General features: G+C 38.3%; 1 protein-coding gene across 6 annotated transcripts in view; it reads left to right on the plus strand.

Annotated features, from left to right (window-relative positions):
• MIB1 (MIB E3 ubiquitin protein ligase 1) overlaps nt 1-19,945 on the plus strand; it is a 113,599-nt gene extending 93,654 nt beyond the window's left edge. For 3 of the 6 annotated variants that reach the window (XM_039522264.1, XM_039522265.1, XM_039522262.1), the window contains exons 16-21: nt 4,509-4,690; nt 6,928-7,120; nt 8,937-9,015; nt 10,157-10,270; nt 11,656-11,756; nt 18,232-19,945. In XM_039522264.1, coding sequence (XP_039378198.1) covers nt 4,509-4,690; nt 6,928-7,120; nt 8,937-9,015; nt 10,157-10,270; nt 11,656-11,756; nt 18,232-18,375 — 813 coding nt within the window. In that variant the 3' untranslated portion in view covers nt 18,376-19,945. Of the gene's footprint in view, nt 1-4,508; nt 4,691-6,927; nt 7,121-8,936; nt 9,016-10,156; nt 10,271-11,655; nt 11,757-14,365; nt 14,571-18,231 lie in introns of all 6 variants that reach the window. The other 3 variants (XR_005593591.1, XR_005593592.1, XM_039522263.1) reach the window with 3 other exon arrangements.
• Nucleotides 19,946-20,264: the final 319 nt, after the last annotated feature.

Consider the following 20,264-nt stretch of genomic DNA (forward strand, 5'->3'; position numbering starts at 1 on the left):
CATATACAGTAAATGGAGAAACGGGAGACATCTTTCTAAAGACACGTCTTCACTGGCAACGTTAAAGTGCTGCTGTGGCAGCGCTTTAATGTGGCTTGTGTGGTCACAGCATAAAAAAACCACCTCCATGAGGGGAATAGCTATCAGCACTGGGAGCACAGCTCCCAGCGCTGGTGCACTGTCTACACTGGCACTTCACAGTGCTGAAACTTTCCAGCACTCAGGGTGTTTTTTCACCCCCCTGAGCAAGAAAGTTGCAGCGCTGTAAAGTGCCAGTGTAGACAAGCCCTTAGACTGAACTGGCATAACTTAGTACAAAAAATAATAACTATCCCTACTAGTGCTGTTATAGTTAAGGCAAAGGAGGTTATTTAAATAAAACTTGTAATTGAGAGACTTAACACTTCTTCCTGACTAAAACACGACACACAATGCTTCTATTTAGAAATGAATTATTTTAAAGTTATTTCTTAGACACATCTTTTAAAAAGTCAAATGCTCTTAACTGATATATTGCCTCATTTTAGAAAAATTTTCTAGACTAGTCCTTTTTGAATGTTAAGTACTTTGGTGATTTTAAAAACAAATCTCATTTTAAAATAACCATTTTGTTGCCATTGGTTTGCTATTGTGTGTGCATATTTGCCATTGTGTGTACATTACATTTCAGGATTTTTTGCTTTTATTGCACTTGATGCATAAAATATTTCTAAACATCCACATATTTGTAAAGTTATTGCTTAATACATCATTGAGTGATGCGTAAACATGCCAAAGTGTAATTATAGGGTGCCTCAGTCAAAATTCTTGACTCTTGTTTTAAATCATAACCTTACAGTTCAGTTTTGCTTTGAAAAGCATTCTAGACATTATAGTAGAACAATGTTTTTCTCAGTGACTCCAGATCAAACTTGCTCAATTTAAAATAAAAAATAGTGGGCTTTTTTCACCATAGCCAGTTCTGCTAACTCACCTGGGATCTGAAAGTCAGGCGGAATTCTTTCTTGATCATGCAACTTCACCTCTACTAATAAAGAATCTGTGGGACAAACATAGACCAATTGCAACCTCCCTGTCTTGATTAAAGCAGAATTTCCTCCCTCAATTACTCCTGTAAACCCTGCTGAAACAATAGGGTTGTGTAGGTATAAGATTGAATTTTACCTTGCAATTGGAAGTAAAATTTTTGTTGCTACAGAAACCAGGAGTAGAATTCATACATCACATTCATGTATGTGTTGCCTCTGCAGTGCTAACAGATGTAAACTGAAGTAAAAACTATTTTCTGTCACTAAAATATTTGATTCAGAATATACCAAGGGGTTAGATTTGCTGAGTAACAAAGTGCCAATTTTATGTAGTCATTTTTTACTGTAATTGCACGTAATATTCCGGAGACAGTTTCATTTAAACAAAAGTTTTATAGGAAAAAAGGCATCTATTCAAAACTGTAAATTCATTGTACAGCATTAAAAAGGTCAACATTTCCTAAAGTACCAACCTATATAAATAAGATAGCGATGTAACTGTTACCTCCAAAAATCACCTGTATGATACTTAATAACTTTTTAATAGTAACCACTGTACAAGTAATCAAATGAAGTAAAATTGGAAGTATCAAGCACGCATACCTGTCAACATCAAAAAGTTATGAATAGGGATATTAGGAAAAAATACATATTCTTAACTCAGTTGAAATATACTTGCCAGAGTGTTTTATACAAGGATTTGAAATATTATTTTAATAAATATTTACTGTTCCTCCTAAGTGATTGGCATATATGGAGATATACCTCTCATATAGAACGTACTGATTTTGCCCTAGATCCCTAAGTGGCCCTTAAGGATTGAACTCGCAACCTTGGATTTAGCAGGCCAATGCTCAAACCACTGAGCTATCCCTCTGTAAGGAAACATTGGAGTAGTATTACACAGAACTCCTCTTAAATAAGTGGAATAAAAGAACAATAAAGGTTTCGTTCCAGTTCCGTGGTCTGAAATGAACTTTGTGACAAGTTACTAAAAATGCTTTGTGTTTGAGAAGTTAAATTTGAAGCAAGCATACAGTAAGCATGACACACATGAATGTTCTTTCTCAGATTCAGCACTGGCAGCATCTGCATGAAATTGAAGATTTTTTTCTTGGCTACCAGTTTTCCCCTCCTCATCTTAAGAGTTCCTGGTTAAGTCATTCTTGAGAGGTTGGGTTGCCAAACTATTGTATTCCGTAGTCTTCCAATGTCTTTGAGTTGGGTACTTCACTTGGAAGCAGTATACTGTCAGAACAGAATTTAAGGTTTTTTTTAAAAATCTTGATTGAAAGTTAAGCTCATAAATACATATTTAAACACATAAGTAAGTGGTGAGCAACCAGCAGCACCTCCCATTGAGGTGTCATAGATCTGGACTTTTCCCACTTATATTTACATGAGTTTCCTTTGTCACAAGAACTTTTGCATAACTAAAGGAAATATTTGGGAAGCATGCATGATGTGGAGGGGAGTGGTGCTTACATGCAAAGATTTTGTAATCTTGCTTGAATTGTCCACTTCATACGATGAGAGCAGTACCCATTTGAAAAGTCTAGCTGATGCATGCCTGGAAACTATCTTGAATCATTCTCAAAATATTGTTTGATATCGTTAATCCTGCAGAAATGTATCAAATCAAATCTAAGGAGACTATCTCAATGCCCATCTGTTTTGACTAAATAAGGCTGATATACAATAATATTGTAACACACATTTATTAGATAGTTTAGGTACAGCAGAAGGCAGGTGTTTCTTATTTCCTCTACTGTTAAAAAACAGATTTAACTGTAAATTATTGTTTCAATAACAAGCCTATTTAGGTTCACAATCTACCTTCATGAGCATATACTGCTCCCATTCAAATCAGTTGGAGTTATGTGCATGCATGTAAAATATATGCAAATTTTATTGTATTGTATTTACTGTAGTTTTAAGGCCATCTCATTTGTATTATAGCTTTAAGTAGGATAGTAATATGAATACCGAAGTTGGATAAAAGCCTTTGAAAGAAGATTAGTTATAATCCCAGAATTTGGCCTTTTAAGTAGTAGTGTTTGCAACAAAATTACATTCTCTCTCTCACTTTGGGACAATGACCACTAAATGCTAACATAACTTTAAGTTGCATAAAGTAGATCTGCATTTCTTGATTTTTATCTGAGAAATTTGATTTTTAGTAACTCCATTGTTAAAATCACCCAGTAGCTGTCTTTTTTTGAAGGTGGGCCGTCAAAGAGACTTCTGTAGCCCATACTACACAGTGAATGTAAGATTTAAAAGATCTTTGAAATATTTAGAATGAAAAGATTATTTCTTGCTCCATTGTAGCACTGAGGTTAAATTAAAGTTTTAAAGCTGTCAGTCCTTTGAGACTGCAGTGTGACTTCAGTGTCTGTAAAATGGTAATCAAGATATAAAATATTACAGCTGAATAAACTATTGCAGAAGCAAGACTCCAGTTACACTGGATGCTGTAAGTCCACTTTGAGGTAAAGGGTCTTGGTTTGTTTTTCCCACATGATGGCATTGGCTAGCAAGTTCTTAAAAAAAACAAAAAAAAAAAAAACCCACCTCTCATGAGGTTCATGGAGCACATTCACCTATTTCTTTTCCCATTGCTCATAGTGGAAGTTGTTAATGTGAAAAGTTTATTTTACTAAAATTAAGTGGTCCATAGCTGACTGTTTTATAATGTTATTGTATTCATTATAATAGTTACCTTCACGTTTTACTCAGTTCCCAATTTACTGATATTTTATTCAATTCAAAATAAGTGTCACAGTAGAAAGGGAAATCACACTTCCTCTTTCATTTCATTTCATTTCTTCAGGTTTTTCTTCCTTGGTACTTGTGATGTCATCCTTCTAGTTCTCCAGCTGTCCATAATCTTCCAGGATAGACACATTTTCAGTGTTAAGTCATTTGTTCTTCTAGTTCCTACTCTGCAGGTTTTAAATCTGTAGAAGATCGTTATTATTGAAAGGGTGAAGTTTGCTTAAGATGGCTTAATGGATCCACACTCAAAAGGCCTTGCACTCTTTCCCTTAACTGTTTGGTCAAAGCAGGATAATTAGAAAAACTGGTATAAAGAAAACTGACAAGAATGATGTGCTACCATTAAGCTTTGTGACAGAGATTTAGGGTTAGATTTGGAGAGCACTGGTTCTGTGACCCCAGAATATAGGTGCACAGCAATTACATTGTGTTTTGAATACTTAGATGTCACTGCCGTTAATGAATTAGTCTATGCAGGGAACTTATCTGGTTGAAAATTGGGTAATTGTACAATGGTTTTCATCTTAGAAGTGTAGATAAGCTAAAAATGCATGCTCAGATCTCATCAAAATACTATTTAGAAAATATATTCTTCTATATGTGCACATGTTAAATAGTCCATTTTCCTTGAGTAGTAAGACTATATTCGCAAGTATTTTAAATAGAGAATCTCAAGTCAGTTTCCTATTTACTTTTTTTCAGTTAATAATGGGACTTGGTACCCAGGGAGCAGAGAAGAAGAGTGCAGCATCTATTGCCTGCTTTCTGGCAGCAAACGGAGCTGACCTCAGTATTCGTAATAAGAAGGGTCAGTCTCCTCTTGACCTCTGCCCTGATCCTAGTCTCTGCAAAGCATTGGCTAAATGTCACAAAGAAAAAGTCAGGTTTGTATATAAACACAATATGGAATTTATGAGCATCATGTTTTACATGTCTTCATTTCCTTGGGATAGATCAGTTGAAGTAGAATAAATAAAACAAAGTCTCTTTTTCAAGTATTAATCATAGACTACTGAAAATCAAGATAAAGGTAAGTAAAGTTATATATATTCTGCATATGTCTTGAGTGTTTACAAAATAATTAGTTGAAACTGAGGTCAAAGAATTAAGTGCAAAATGAGCAACAGTACAGAGCAAGCTTCCCTATTCTGCTTGAAGCATGAGCAGCACATCCCTCCTCATCTTATAGAGTAATTTTATATCCATGCCCTTTCAGTGTTCTTTCTCTGTATCAAGTCCTGATACTTAAAAATAGTGGGGCATGCAATTATGAAATAGGTTATCCTCTAGGAAGTACTGACTTCAATATTTTATGTATGCCATCAGCCACCCATTAAATAGTAAGTTTCCAGTTACTGCTTGTCCAGGTTAGATTCACATTAGTGATTTAGAGGTTAAAGGCTCCTTTCATTAATCCTCAGATCCATATAGCCATTTCTGTTGACTTTTACATTTTTATCTCTGTATTGTGATTTTTAAATTTCTAAATAAAATGAAAAGGAAATTTCTTATTAACTGTCTGCCCGTGTTTGGCAGGTATTTTCTTCTCAGCCTTCCTGTCTGCATGGAACATGAGTCATTTGGCTATTTTGTTTGTGCACAAGCACCTTTATTGGTGTAGTTAGCCCTCTGGGAGTAAAGTTTTGTTTAACATATGCTCTCTTTGCTGGGTATGCAGCAGAATAGGAAAAAAAAAAGTTCTAGGTAAGCGGTTCTCAAACTGTGGGACGGGACCCCAAAGTGGGTTGTAACCTAAATTCCTTCTAAGCTGCATGGCTGCGCAGCTGCCTGTTAAGCCCAGCGCAGGGGCTCAAGGTGTTGGTGGGGAGAGGTGCCTCTTCCTGCTGGCCCCAGTGCCGAGCTGCCCCGGCTGGGGGAAAGGGGCCACTCCCTTGGCATGGCCTCAGCACTGAGCCGCCACAGATTTGCCGCATCTGGGGGACAGGTGCTCCTCTCTCGGGCTGGCTCCAGCACCGAGCTGCCCCGGACTTGCCGCAGCTGGGGGAAAGGGGCCCCTCCCTCCGCCCCGGTCTGAGCTGCTGTGTCGAGAGAGGGCTGGGGGGAGTCCTCTCTTCCCACCGTAGCCCCTGGGCAGCCTGCATCCCAAACTCTTCACCCCCTGCACTGATCCCCAGCCCTAGCCACCTCCCGCACCCTGAACCCCTCAGCCCCAGGCCCACCCCAGAGCCTGCACTCCCAGCCAGAGCCCTCCCTTCCCCACCCTGCATTCCAACCCTCTGCCCTAGCCCTGAGCCCCTTCCCACACTCCAAATCCCTCGGCCCCACCCCCACCACATGAATTTGTTACGTGCACCAATATGAAGGTGACGTGTCTCACATCATCTCCCTATTGGTTCACATAACAAAATTCATTCCACACATGGATGTAAAAAATTAGAGGAAATGCTGGTCGCCACCCCATTTTAATGGGGTTGCCAGGGCTGGCTTAGACTTGTTGGGGTCCGGGGCCAGAGCCGAATCCCGAGCCCCGCCGCCTGCAGCCAAAGCTGAAGCCCGAGCTGAGGTTGCAGGCTCCCTGCTGGGGCTCAAGCCTTTGGGTTTTGGCTTTGGCCTGCCCGCCCGGGGCAGTGGGGATCAGGCTTTGGCCTTCCCACCCCGTGCAGTGGGGATTGGGCTTTGGCTCAGGCTTTGGGCCTCCTGGGGTTGTGTAGTAATATTTGTTGTCAGAAGGAGGTCATGGTGCAATGAAGTTTGAGAACCCCAGGCCAAGATAAATACTGACATAAATATGGGAGTAGAAGTGTTCTCTTCTTGTACGCTCTCTAGATGCTTCTCCAACCCATTATCATCAGCTTTTTCTCCAGATTGGTTTATCCAAGCATGTAGCTATGCTTCTATCAGCCAGAAAATTGCACTGCTTGTACCTCATGTAAAATTAGAACTGTAATCTCCATACTGATGACGCTGACACCCAAATGCCTCAGCAGCTTTACATACAAGTTAACAGAAAGGGTGACACAATATGTGCAGAAACTAGAATGAGTAATACACATAAGCAAATGACTCGGCTTGATGTACAGTATGATTAAAAAAATTGTTTTCAGAATATGCACAAGGTTGTAATGGTGACTTAAGCCTGACTGTGAGGTGGTTTTTTTAGTGGACAGGTTGGCTCTCGAAGTCCTTCTATGATCAGCAATGACTCAGAAACTTTAGAAGAATGTATGGTGTGTTCAGACATGAAGAGAGATACGTTATTTGGCCCATGTGGACATATTGCTACCTGTTCCCTCTGCTCACCACGGGTCAAGAAATGTCTCATCTGTAAAGAGCAAGTTCAATCCAGAACAAAGGTACTTAACACAATTTTTAATATTCCCATTTTATTCTTCCTGCAGTTGTGATTTTTTTGTGAAAAGAAGTGCCTGACTGTACTGACAAACTACACTGTCTCAGCTGCCATGGTTTCTCTCACGTCTAGTTTGTCAATGGTTAGAGCAAAGTGCAGCATTTATCTGATATTGCTCCTTGTTGCACATTGCAAATGACAGAGGGCTAATGAGGACAGAAACAAGAATTATCTGTCTTAGGCAAATTGCTGCAACTTTATTATAAGAATTCCGAAAGGTAGCAATGTTAAGAGTGGAGCAACAGCCTCCCAAACTAGTCAGCAGTCTTCCACCTTTTCAGTGCTCAAGTTCAGAGCATTCTAAAACATCCAGGCCTACCAAGAATGTCTTGTACCATGGCCCCAACCCCATGCAGACCACTGCCTGAGGCATCCATCAGGCCTCATACAAATGCCTTGGCCTCCATGTAAACCAACCTCCTTCTCCAGCAAAGTGTGGCTTACACTATATTTACATTAAAGGTGCATGACTTCTGTGGTGCTGGGAGCACCAACCAAATCTCTCCCGCCTGCCCCCCTGCCTCCTGATTTTCTCTCTGTTGAGAGAAATGTAGCCCAGGGTACCAGGATCAGCCACCAGATATGTAGTCCTGTGAATTGAAGACAAAACAGTTCTATTAAGTGCTTATACAGTCACTTCAAAATCCAAAGGTGCCTGCACAGTGCAAACCATGCAGTTGCTTCAAAGCCCAGGTGTGCCATCGACAGCTATAACTCCCCTCCCCCCCCCCTTAATATGACATATAGCAAACTACCTCATGCATACAGAGTATCAAACTGATAACATGCCACTAGTAAGCCTTGGGGGCGGGAGAGGACGGACAGGGAGGCTGGGAGGGGTTTTAAAATTGTGAAGAGTGGTTCAGAAAAGCCTGCTTCTACCTCCTGCTGTCTCTGTGGGTGCCCTTCCCCATCAGCCAGACAACCCCACCATTTGCCACACTGGGAGTTGATCAAAGGAGGTCAGTGATTAGCTGGTGACCATCGTAGCCCAGACTCTACTCTCTGGCTCCCACTCTGAAATCAGGACTGGCCCTCTTCCCTGACGGAGCAAGTAATTTTTTTATTATATAGACATTTTTCATAGTTCAGATTATAATTTAGTTTTACTAAACCAGTTTCCCAAACTGGTCTGCAGAGAGATGGTGCTGTCTTTTTGTTTCCAGTTGCTAACTTGTGTTACGAAAGCAAAAAGTACACCAATTACTTTATTTTTCTGCATAAGTAGTTACTCTAGTTGTCACAAGGATGTTGTATGAATGGGAAGTGTGGTGGTCCGGGCGTTCATGAATCAGTAGATGGGTGGTCCATGTGACTATTTCTCTAAGATGTGGTCCACCCTTGGTAAAAGTTGAGAAACCCTCAACACATTGTTGGATTACAGCAGAAAGTCCTTTTAAACTAATTGAGCACTGTACAGCCAAGAAAAATACATGTGTATACCAGCCTCGTGGTCTTATTCTCCTAGATGGTGTGATTTATAATTCCTAGATAACCAGTAATGCAAAGAGCGTAAATATTGCCAGCAAGGACTTCTGGATACAGATATGGTAATCTCCCATTTAAATTCCACTTTGAGGTGGTGAATCAGCTCTGGTTTTTCTTCCTAGTTTTGTTGTAGCTAACATGGCACTAAGCAGAGCTTGTTAAATTCCCTTTGTCCTGCTAAGTGGTGGAAGTAAGCAAATAGATATAAATGGAATAGATAGAAAAAGGAGAGAAATCTTTCCCATGTTATTCCTTACTGTTCTTCTCTGCAGATTGAAGAATGCGTGGTGTGTTCAGACAAGAAAGCAGCAGTACTCTTCCAGCCTTGTGGTCACATGTGTGCTTGTGAGAGTAAGTAGTCTTGGCAGGTAATACCTTTCAAAATAATGATTATGCAACAAAAGATGTCTTTTAAAAATAGTCACTAAAAATTCTTTTAAAATGTTGACTTAATTGCAGGCTATTTGAGTAAATTGACTTCGGTCTGGTAATCAGAGCTTTGACGTTACTTGGAATGCAATAAAACCACCTGCCTGTAATAAAGTTTAATTATTTGGAGGACAAATAACAGAACTGTAGCTGTTTAACTAGAAAATTGAAAGAGCAGATTTATTTCACCTACCTGCTACTTTATTCTGACTGGGTTGTGGTAGTCTGAGAGTCCTATTGTACATTTCTGTAAATAAATTAGCATTAACTTTTTTTTGAGATCTTTAGAACTCATGTAATTCCTTTGTGACAGTTTTGTGAGGGCATCTAGCGATGTAAATATAATTAAACTTTAGTTTGTATAGCAACCAAATAATTTTTTAAAAGACATTTATGACTAAACCTTCCATTAACACCACATACAAAGATTCCAGCAAGAACTGTCTTTCCCCGAAAGACTTAGAATGGGGCATGTTTTCAAAGAGAATCTGCTGCAACACAGATCACTCTTTGATGTGATGTGTATGCTACAGCAACTGATGAGGATATAGAAAACACTTAAGGAGCCTCCAGAAACTGTCCCTTCTTTGTTTAATAAGACGAGGATGTAGTGATCATTTTGTCACCAGAACTTTCAAGAATTTCTGGGACATCTTGCTGAGGCTTTGCTGATGGTCAGTAGTCTGTAGAACAGGGGTAGGCAAACTTTTTGGCCTGAGGGCTGCATCGGGTTTCCTAAATTGTATGGAGGGCTGGTTAGGGGAGGCTGTGCCTCCCCAAACAGTCAGGTGTGGCCCGGCTCCCGGCCCCTATCCAACTCCTCCTACTTCTCACACCCTGATGGCCCCCTGAGACCCCTGTCCCATCCAACCCGCCGCCCCCCCCCCTCGTTCCCTGTCCCCTGACTGTCCCCCTCCTGGCATACAGCCATTGGTGGTGTAAATACACATTGTCATTTTATGTAGTACATTTGTGGATAGAATGAAATGAACTGATTAATCACAGACGCAAGAATAAAGAGACTAGCAGGCTACTGAGAGTAAATTATTTCTGCTTTTCCCAGACTGTGCAAGCCTGATGAAGAAGTGTGTGCAGTGCCGGGCAGTGGTTGAGCGGAGAGTGCCTTTCATTTTGTGTTGCGGAGGGAAAGGTACAGAAGATACCACTGATGACATTTGTGAGTGTTTCTTTTTTCTCTAATACTTCCATTCTCCTTTCATTGAAAAAAGGGGGTTGACCATGTATCCCTCACATCATCCGTTTGAAGGAAAGTTTTAAAGAAAGTAGATTAGTGTCAGCCTGCCACCTACTGTTTGTCACTCACCATATGGGATAGTGGTAGATGCTGTTGTAGCATAGACCCTGTCTGAAAAGGGCTGTTTCAATATCCAAGAAGAATGATACCAGAAGCTGAATCATCATGTGTGTGTATATATGTCAGTGATGATTTGAACCCTTCTTGTTAACTTCCAGAACTTCATGGCCATATATCTATGTGAAACATGGAACAAACTCTAAGAATTGTCAGTTAATATAATTGAAATACATAAATAAACATCACACATGGTGGCCCCATACAAATTACAAATGTTAGCTTGACTTCTTGGCCTCTTTGACTAATCAGAGGAGCCCCAGAAGAAGTGGGAAATAGAACATTTTGTCTAGGATAAAGCTGGCCAAATAATTCGTGATGTCAGAATTATTCAGCGAGTTCTGCCTTTTTCTGTTTGACTAGTTCTTAAACAGTTTATAATTTTCTTGAATTTATTAAATTATTCTGAGAGTTATTTCAAGTTATGTGAATAATTTTTTGTAGTGTGTATCTGTGTGTGGTTCATTGTATGCATTCAGTACTGGAAATTTGAGCTGTTGGTTAATTTAAATTGGAATAGCTACATGATATATTTGATCCCTGACGAGATGAACATAACTCAGAATCACATTTCCAATGGGAACATGCAAGTTTAAAACTTCAAAATTTGCCTTTTGAAACTTTCCACTTTAAACTTGCTGTTTCTGTCAGTAAACTTGTTTCCCAAACATTCACAAAGTGAACATGAAATAAGTGGAAACACAGCCAAACCAAGTTTGTTCAACAATTTGGACAAATATTTGCATATTTTTAGCAGTATTGATTCAGTCCCAGTCTGGAATTACCAAACAATGCAGCAATGTGGATAACTTGAAGTATCTAGTTTTTTTTGCCAAAGAATTTTCACCAGTGGAGCATCACTGGTGGGTAGCAACCATGAAGGCATTCATGTAGACAAGCCTCCAGATAGCTGCTAGCATTTTAACAGCCACAGTGAGGGAAATATTTGTCAAAAACTGATGAAGTTAAAGCTTCCCAATAAATTATTTTAGTTCAGGAATGGAATTTTAGTGAGTCATAATAAATATAATTTGATTATCAAAATATATTTGCTAGAGATAATGCTTCAATAATTCAGATAATCACAAAAATACTATTTCCATTTATCAGACGAAAGTAATTATTCTTTATATTGTAAGGGCTGCATTACATGTTCTAGGCTTTTAATATTACTCTCCTCTGCATTATAGCAAGTGGAAACATTCCAGTTTTACAGAAAGACAAGGACAACACCAATGTCAATGCAGATGTACAGAAGCTGCAGCAGCAGTTACAAGACATAAAGGAACAGGTAAAAGTGCCACATGTTCCTTTATATTGAACACCAAAACAAAATAAGGGAAATCTGTTTAAACTCATCAATTCTTAATTTTTGATTAGTTAATCAAAGCCATTTTTGTTCTGTGAAGTAAAGATGAGCTCTAGTGTGGCTAAAAAGGTTTTTTGTGACTTATCTGACTTTTTTTTATACACACAGTGTTCTGAATCATAGATTATTAGGGTTGGAAGGGACCTCAGGAGATCATCTAGTCCAACCCCCTACTCAAAGCAGGACCAATCCTCAAATGGTTCCCTCAAGGATTGAACTCTCAACCCTGGGTTTAGCAGGCCAGTGCTCAAACCACTGAGCTCTCTCTCCCCCCATGAATAGCCACATTTGACATTTCATTTCTTACACTACAATAGGTGGGCTAAGTGAATGGGTTTATGTGACCCAAACAATAAATATAGGAATGAAGGGAGGCAATGAATATTAACTCTATCTTTTGACCTCATAACAATGTACAGGGAAGATTTTTTTTCACAGAACTTCATTAAATCCGGGCATTTTTCTTCACAAAACTGTATGCACTGAGCTGATGCAGGAGTTGGGAGCCTGCCTATTCAGTAACAAACCACTTTTGAACACAAGTTGGCAGTTAGGGGGGGATGTACAGTCCCAATGCATTAGCACACTCAAATGAAAATTATATTTATATATGGCTACAATATGAAATATTGATAGGTGTAAAATATTACATACATAATTTTCAGATGCAGTAATTAAATTTGTGATTATATAGATTTTAAAATATCTTAAATATAAAGGTTTTTAAATTCTGTGCTTAGAAAAGGAGGAAAATTTATCAAAATCTTGGATAGGTTTAGACTTTCAAAAGATAAATTGAATATGGATGTGTTTGCAAGTGCTTGATAAAGCTAAAATAGTGACCTACAGACAACCCTGATCTTGTTTTTTAAATTACTTAATGCGAAATGATTCAGACAAGTAACTATTCTCTTTACGTCTTCTATAATATGCAAAAGCCAAAAATCTCTCAAATCTAGGAGTTAATACTTTGTACAGAATAAATTAAATATTTATTAACATGGAGGACAAATGTTTTGCGTGGTGAATTATTAAATTTGTCCCCTTTCTCTCCCTTTAAAGTCCCTCCCAAAAATTGTTTTTCTTCCTATCTGCTGGGATCATGCAACATTATCTGTCCTGAACCATTGCCCAGGCTACCTTCAGCTACACTGCAATTTTTGTCATGCTAGCTCAAACAGAGCTAGCACATGTCTGTATACCTTTGCTGGGAAGCATGCTCAGCTGCAGTGGAGATTTACCTTTGAAGACGTACTGTCCTACATTTGTCACAGTTGAAATGTTTTGATTAATAGAAGAGACTGATGAGAACTTAATTCACATTTAAATTGTCTTTTTATCTCTTGTGCACTTAGAATAGTGTATAGTGCTTCAAAGATGGCTGGTATCTGAGTTAATCCAGACAGCCCTGGCTGTCTGTTACAGACCTACCTGAAAGTTCAGAGAGAAGGTTTTGAATCACCTAGTTCTGGGACACATCTGTAAATGCCTTTGAAAATTTGAGACCTGATGTACTGTCAGATATTAACCTCAGAGGAAAACCTATCAATAATTGGCAAAGAGTTCTGTGGCACCTTATAGACTAACAGACGTATTGGAGCATGCGCTTTCGTGGGTGAATACCCACTTTGTTGGATGCATCGTCGGATTGCATCTGACGAAGTGGGTATTCACCCACGAAAGCGCATGCTCCAATACGTCTGTTAGTCTATAAGGTGCCACAGAACTCTTTGCTGCTTTTACAGATCCAGACTAACATGGCTACCCCTCTGGTATTTGACTATCAATAATTGTTACCCTCACCCCGGCAACTGAATGAGACCCCATTATTGAAAATCTTTATGTTCAACTCAAAGCAGTTTCCAACCTAATTTGTGCCTGTATAAGGGCAGGTAGACTTTAAAAACAAACAAACAAAAAACACTATAGTTCCTTCTCACCTATAACATTTGAGGCTATTTTGTTGGTTTCATTTTCTGTTTTTCTGGTCATCAAAAAGTTAAGTGTTTAACAAAAAATATTTTTTAATATTCTCTATTGCCTGGATTTTTGCAGTGTAGTTACTGTCCAGTACTCAATTTTTAGGCTGATTTTCAAATATGGTCACTTGACTATTCTCTTTGCCCCTGAGCAGGATGTATATGGCTGCTTGTTTTTGACCATCTCTTAATTGACTGCCATGTCAAGTAGTTATTTTGTTGAAATGATTCTGCTTGAAATCTAGCTTATCTGAAATTTATTTTGTTTCTCAGGGAACTGGCTGACCTGTCTCATTTGGAACCTTTTAATTTGTCTTCTAGGTGACTTTTCTGTTTACTGTTGTGAGAGGGGTTAATGAGTTGTAGATTCTAGTTAATTGCTATTTTTTATTTTTTTAAAAAAATCTTCAATTGTATCTTAAATATGTGCCTGAAGTTATATCCAGAATTCCATTTTAAACATATTTTTTTCATTTTCTGCTTTAAAACTGCACTTCTAATGTGAAATTCAGTATTTGTGTGTTCTTAAAACTTCATATTTGTTCTTTTCAGCAGGTATACCTACGTTTCAACTCATGTCTTCAGTGATAATCTAATACATTAGTGCAGCAACCTTTTAAAACCATTTCTGGTGCCAGACAGAAGCGAGGCCTGATGTCAGCAAAATCCCCACACGATGACCACATCATTCTTCAGGGATTCCCTGAATTTGAACCATCTTTGACTGTGATTGCAGTTCCTTCACCACATTTCATACGTAATCATCCTCATCTGTCTGTAATAAATACCTTATATATGTTCCTTCACCATACGTATGTCATTTATTTTTATTTAAAATTAAAGTTATTGTAATGTCACTGTGCACCTGTATCTTGTGCCTGGAAACATACTGTTATCAATAATAAAAGATTGTTATAGGTTCTAATATGGCACCAATATCAGACAAAAACTAAAATATTCTGCTAAAATTGACTTATTTGCAATATCATACCCCAGTGATAATCTCATGCTTTCCATACTATCTTAAGTCTGTGGATTACAACTGATTAGAACTGACTGGGTGCCTTTATGGTGGTGGTTCAGAAGCAAGAATACATAATATATAAAAAGAAATCAAATACTTTCTCCAGGCACAGAATTTTCATTTGTTTCCCCTCAAAAGATCTTCAGCTAATTTATTCATATAGGGTCGAGGTGATAGACATCAAATTTTGGCACCAAAGCATATGGCCAAATTAAAAGTATAGTCAAAATATCTACCATTTGTTTGCTGCTGTTCTTGTTACAAAAGCAGGGTGTAATGCACTGATAGTCATGTAACTAGAGTACAGATGGAGAGCAGGCAGGTAGGTTGATCGTTCTGTGCAAAGTTACTTAAAGCTGCTGCCATGTGAAGGTAAATAAACTAAAACATGTATGACATTGAAAAATGAAACTGGTCTCTACAAATAAATATTCACCGTTTTCATGATAAGCAGGAAGAATCTGGACGATCTGCTCGTGCTGCCATACAGTTAAAGAAAGACCTATTTTTTGAGTTTGAGCTACCACCAGGGAATTTCTTCCAAATTGTGTGCTGCAATGAAATGAATAAACTAAAACAAATTTTTGCCCCCATTGCTTAGGCAGAATACACTTTTACAGTGTCCTATGATGTGCATATACATTTCCAAATTACTCTGTAGTATATTGGAGAGAAACAGATTTTTTATCTTAATTGTAAGATATATAGTCAGACCCCAAAGCAAACTATAGGGGTAAAGAACATACAGTGGGGAGGACTTGAATTCTGTTGTTGCAGGATGAGATTTAGGGTTTACACCTTGTATCCCTTCTAAAAGGGATACTTTAGGACCATTAAATTATGTACATGCAGCACAGGAAAACAATTTAATGTTAATAAGTAATTAATGAAGAATTTCCTCATACTTTGGACTTTACAACTATGAATTACAAGGATGATACTTAGTTGTACCCGGTGAGGATTTGGCTTGGGTGAGGAAGAGGGTGGATGGACTGATTTACAATCAGTCCCTTGCAGTGCTTTAGTGGAAGATATAATTACATACATTTTGAGTTATATCTATTTATGATTTTCAGTGGTGATGCCATACTCGCCCTGACAACATTTGAATATGAAATATGCTTGTTGAGAATGTATAATTTTTCATATTTGCAAATTCATTCAAAAAGTTCAAGGTTTTATCTGGCAGTGGGTGTGTCTACTCTGCAATAAAAAACCTCTGGCATCAATCTCAGAGCTCAGGTCTCAGAGCTCACGAGGCTAGGGCTGCAGGGCTAAAAACTGCAGTTAGATGTTTGGGTTTGGGCTGGAACCTGGGCTCTGAGACCTACCAAAGGGTTTCAGAGCCTGGGTTCCAGACTGAACCCTACACTGTAATTTTTAGCCCAGTGAGTCTGAATCCACTGACCCGGGCCAGCCATGGCTATGCCACTGGTCTCTTACTGCACTGTAGATTTACCCAGAAGATACCTTCTGGCAGCTCCTTAGCTTTGCTGATCTCACAGAGATTGAAATACGAGATAATTGGCCAATTTCTGATTTTAAACTGTGTAAACATGTTGAAGTCATGAGCCATGATAACCAGGAGTACACTAAAGAATGTTTGTCCCTGCATTTAATTGATTCTATAGAAGGCATGCCTAAAATTTTACATTTCATTGTGTGTACACTGCCGTGGATATGTACACCTTTCCCTGGTGTAACACTACTTTGGTAAACCTGCAGTGATTTAAAAAGTAGATCAGAAAAAACAGTGCACAAGTGCAAGGTGATAGTGAAATAAATTTGTTTTTGAGATGTGGGCCGCTGTTGTTAAGGGTCCAATTATACATGGTTTATAAAAGGTTTACAACATTTGTTCAGTTATAAGCATGTTACAGGCATTAGTATGTGTCTCGGGTGGACTATAGATGTCCGTTTAAGAACGAGTAGAAACTCCTCAGTAGATATAAGTTGTGGTTATAAGCAACCTGTTGATCTAACAATCTGTAACAATTGATTACACCTCTACCTCGATATAACGCTGTCCTTGGGAGCCAAAAAATCTTACCGCCTTATAGGTGAAACCGTGTTATATTGAACTTGATTTGATCCACCGGAGTGCGCAGCCCTCCCTCCCGCTGGAGCACTGCTTTACCGCGTTATATCCAAATGTGTGTTATATTGAGTGGCGTTATATCGAGGTAGCGGTGTATTTATTAAAAATCTATTTGTATTACCACTTTATAAACCATTTATAAATGAAACTTTAATGTGATTATGGTGAAGGAACAAACATGTGCCTTGTAGTTGAATTTTTGCATATGATGTAGGTGGAGGATATTTCAGGCACAGTCAAGGATGGTTCTCTTAAGGAACAAACTTTCATGGTGAACAGTTGTAAGAGATCCTGTTGGGTATTGGGTCTCACTTTATGTTCAGTAGTAAAAACTGGTTTTAAAGAGTTGCTGTGTGGATCTGAGTTAGGGGTAAAAGGCTCAGATAAGTTGAGCAGCCCTCCACTGAAACATTAAATTTTCATAGATGTTATCTGGATTTCTAAAAAACAGAACACATGCAGGATATGGCCCTATGCAAGTAATGATTATTCCTTTACACGTTACATTGAAAGTACAGAATTAAAGCATATATTGGAGTACACCAGTTACTTTTTTTCAGAAAGCTGGTATCTTAAATGTTGTTGGTAAAGCTTCTGAAAATATTGAGTTACTTAGGATTCCAAATCAGTGAGCAAATCACTTCCCAGAAGAAAATTGCAAGTCAGTTCACATCTATGGTGTTTAGCATGTATGCTGGGACAGTTAACTATTTTTAAAAAAGCAAAACCATATTCATGCTATTTCTGAGTCCATGAGGTGCTTGGGGGGGGGGGGGGGTGAGTGTGAGAGAGGTAGGTAAATGAGTAGGTAGAAATTTGAGGCATGGGTGGTAAATAATTTGTTCATTGAATTACATACACAAATGTCTGTGCTTCGTAGATTTCCCTGTTTTCTTAAAATTTTATAAAGGAAACCAAAGGGGGATGCAGCTGAAAATCGCTTATTTACTCTGCTGTGAACTTAAATAATGCCATCAGATTTGTTTAGAAAGCTACTGTGGGGTTGGTTTTCTTATTTTGTGGAGAAGGAGTTTAAAAAAATCAGTTGTTATCCCTTCATGAAACAAATATTTTATACCGAGGTTTAAACGAAATAGTGAATTTTCTATTTTTGTATTTAATGTCAAAAGGCAGGTTATTGAATCTGTCGTCGTTCTGTGGCTTGGTTTCTCTATGGCAGTGATCTCTGTTCACACAACAGTTGCATATATTATATTTTCTACAATTAATAGAATGCATACTTGATACTTTTTTCTCACCATTGCTGTCCACTACCTAACTTGTCAAAATCTTTTACAGACCATGTGCCCTGTTTGTTTGGATCGTCTGAAGAATATGATCTTTCTCTGTGGCCATGGAACATGTCAGCTTTGTGGAGACCGAATGAGTGAATGCCCTATATGCCGCAAGGCTATAGAACGAAGAATCCTTTTGTATTAATAAAACAAGTGTCTTCTGTTAGCTTATCAAATTGTCAGTACATTTTGGTCATCAGATCTCTTAAGTTTGAAAGGCAATTGAAGGTTCTAATGAAAACATTTCTAATACTGCAGTGCCTATGTGCTACATTGTAATTGCTTAAAGACTAAACACATCAGAAAAGAAAACAGTATTTGAACAGTCAACTTTTAGTTGTACTATCAAGAGACAGCTAAGATAAGGCTAAATTAATAAAGCAGTCTTTTCCCCTCACCCCCTTAAAGCACCAAGTGTAAAGGGACAATCATGACTTTCTGTTTGGTATCTTTAAAGTTTTTATATGTATGTATGGACTTTAATTTCAGCCATCAAGTGATGTAGATTTTGTACTGCCAGTTGCTTTCAAATATTTATTTTTTTTAGCCCAAGTTTGACACCCCTTCAGCATATGCTCAATTGTCAAATGACAAACTTATGCCTCATAGTACTATTGTCTTGAAATGCAAAATCAGTAATGCAAAATCAGCACAATATATCCAAGTAGTATTCAGTACCATACAGTTCCTATAAGATGACATCAAAATATAACCATATGGATAACTGACTGTAATGTGCCCTCAGTGTGGATTTAGAGGAGAATGTCAGTGGAAAGAAACACAAATTTGCTTTGGGAATGTTATGCCCCCAAAACTGTACTTCAGTCTGACAGGGTCAAATTAAACTAAATAAGGAACTTCTTAATCCTGTTGACGAAAACACTAATATATAGAATTATGAGAGGAGAGTGCTGATTATTTTTCAAATACCTTGTAAAGAAAAACAAAGTGTAGATGAGTTATCAATTTCACACCTAAAGAGTGTAGTTCATTATAATCTTTGAGGAACAAGTGTATAACCAGAGAGTAGGGAAATTATGGGTCTCGTGATCTAAGGAAACTGGGTGGTATATTTTTCCTTTGAATTTTGTAGAAATCAGCTGTTCTTTAAATCATCTTTTCTGTTGCAGACTGTGCATTTCTTACATAAATCAGTGTGGTGTTCTATTAAGCCAGTCTTACAGAAGAATTAGCTGTAGGGAAACTGTAGCAACAGCAAAGGAGGTAAACTATATATTGCCCATTCATCTCAATGGGGTATTAATTTCAGAGCCCAGCAGAGACCATTTAGTAGCTAATATTAAGCAAGACAGTGGTGATAAGTCTGGGGGTTTCCTGACACATGGATAGGCAACTTGAAACTGGTTGTCGGAGTTAGCTAGGATTTGTATTGCACTTATAGATGGCTCTTTGACTACTACCAGCAGCTCTAAAACATGAGTAAGAGCACAATCCAAATGTTCTTCAGGCTTTGGTGGTGGGACCGTAGTCAGGATTTCAGGAAAGGAGTTAAATTCGAAGCTCTTACAGCCAAATGATGATGGCATATAAAAGCCATTCAGCAATTACCTGAATTACTGATTGAATAGAATATGAAATCAGTGCTTGCTTAGTCCTGATTTAGACAATTTCTTTCAAGGATTGTGAAATATACAGTGGATTCAGTTAGGTGCCTTACTTGCAGCTAACACTAGTCTCCTTCATTTAACTCCTGTTACACGTGGTGGCAGGGACATGAAAGTGGGAATTGGTCTGTGGAAGATCAAGGTGAGAATGAAGTGATTCATAGTCTGCATTCTTCACTTGGAAAATCACATGCTTACACAATGCACAGTCTTCTGAAGTGTGTGATAAGCTTGTGTTGATCTTTGGAATTCTGCAGACTTCAGCCAAAATCTCAGAAGAATTTACCAATGCTTTTAAAGTATTGATCATGCAGTTAGAACACCTGTATGGTAGAAGGAAACTCTGCAGTGGTTTCTTAGAAAATCAATACATAATGCATTAGCTGACAAAACAATCTATGCCCCAAAA

Source organism: Mauremys reevesii, linkage group 2 (genome assembly GCF_016161935.1).
Source record: "Mauremys reevesii isolate NIE-2019 linkage group 2, ASM1616193v1, whole genome shotgun sequence".
In the NCBI taxonomy this organism is placed as follows: Eukaryota; Metazoa; Chordata; order Testudines; family Geoemydidae; genus Mauremys; species Mauremys reevesii.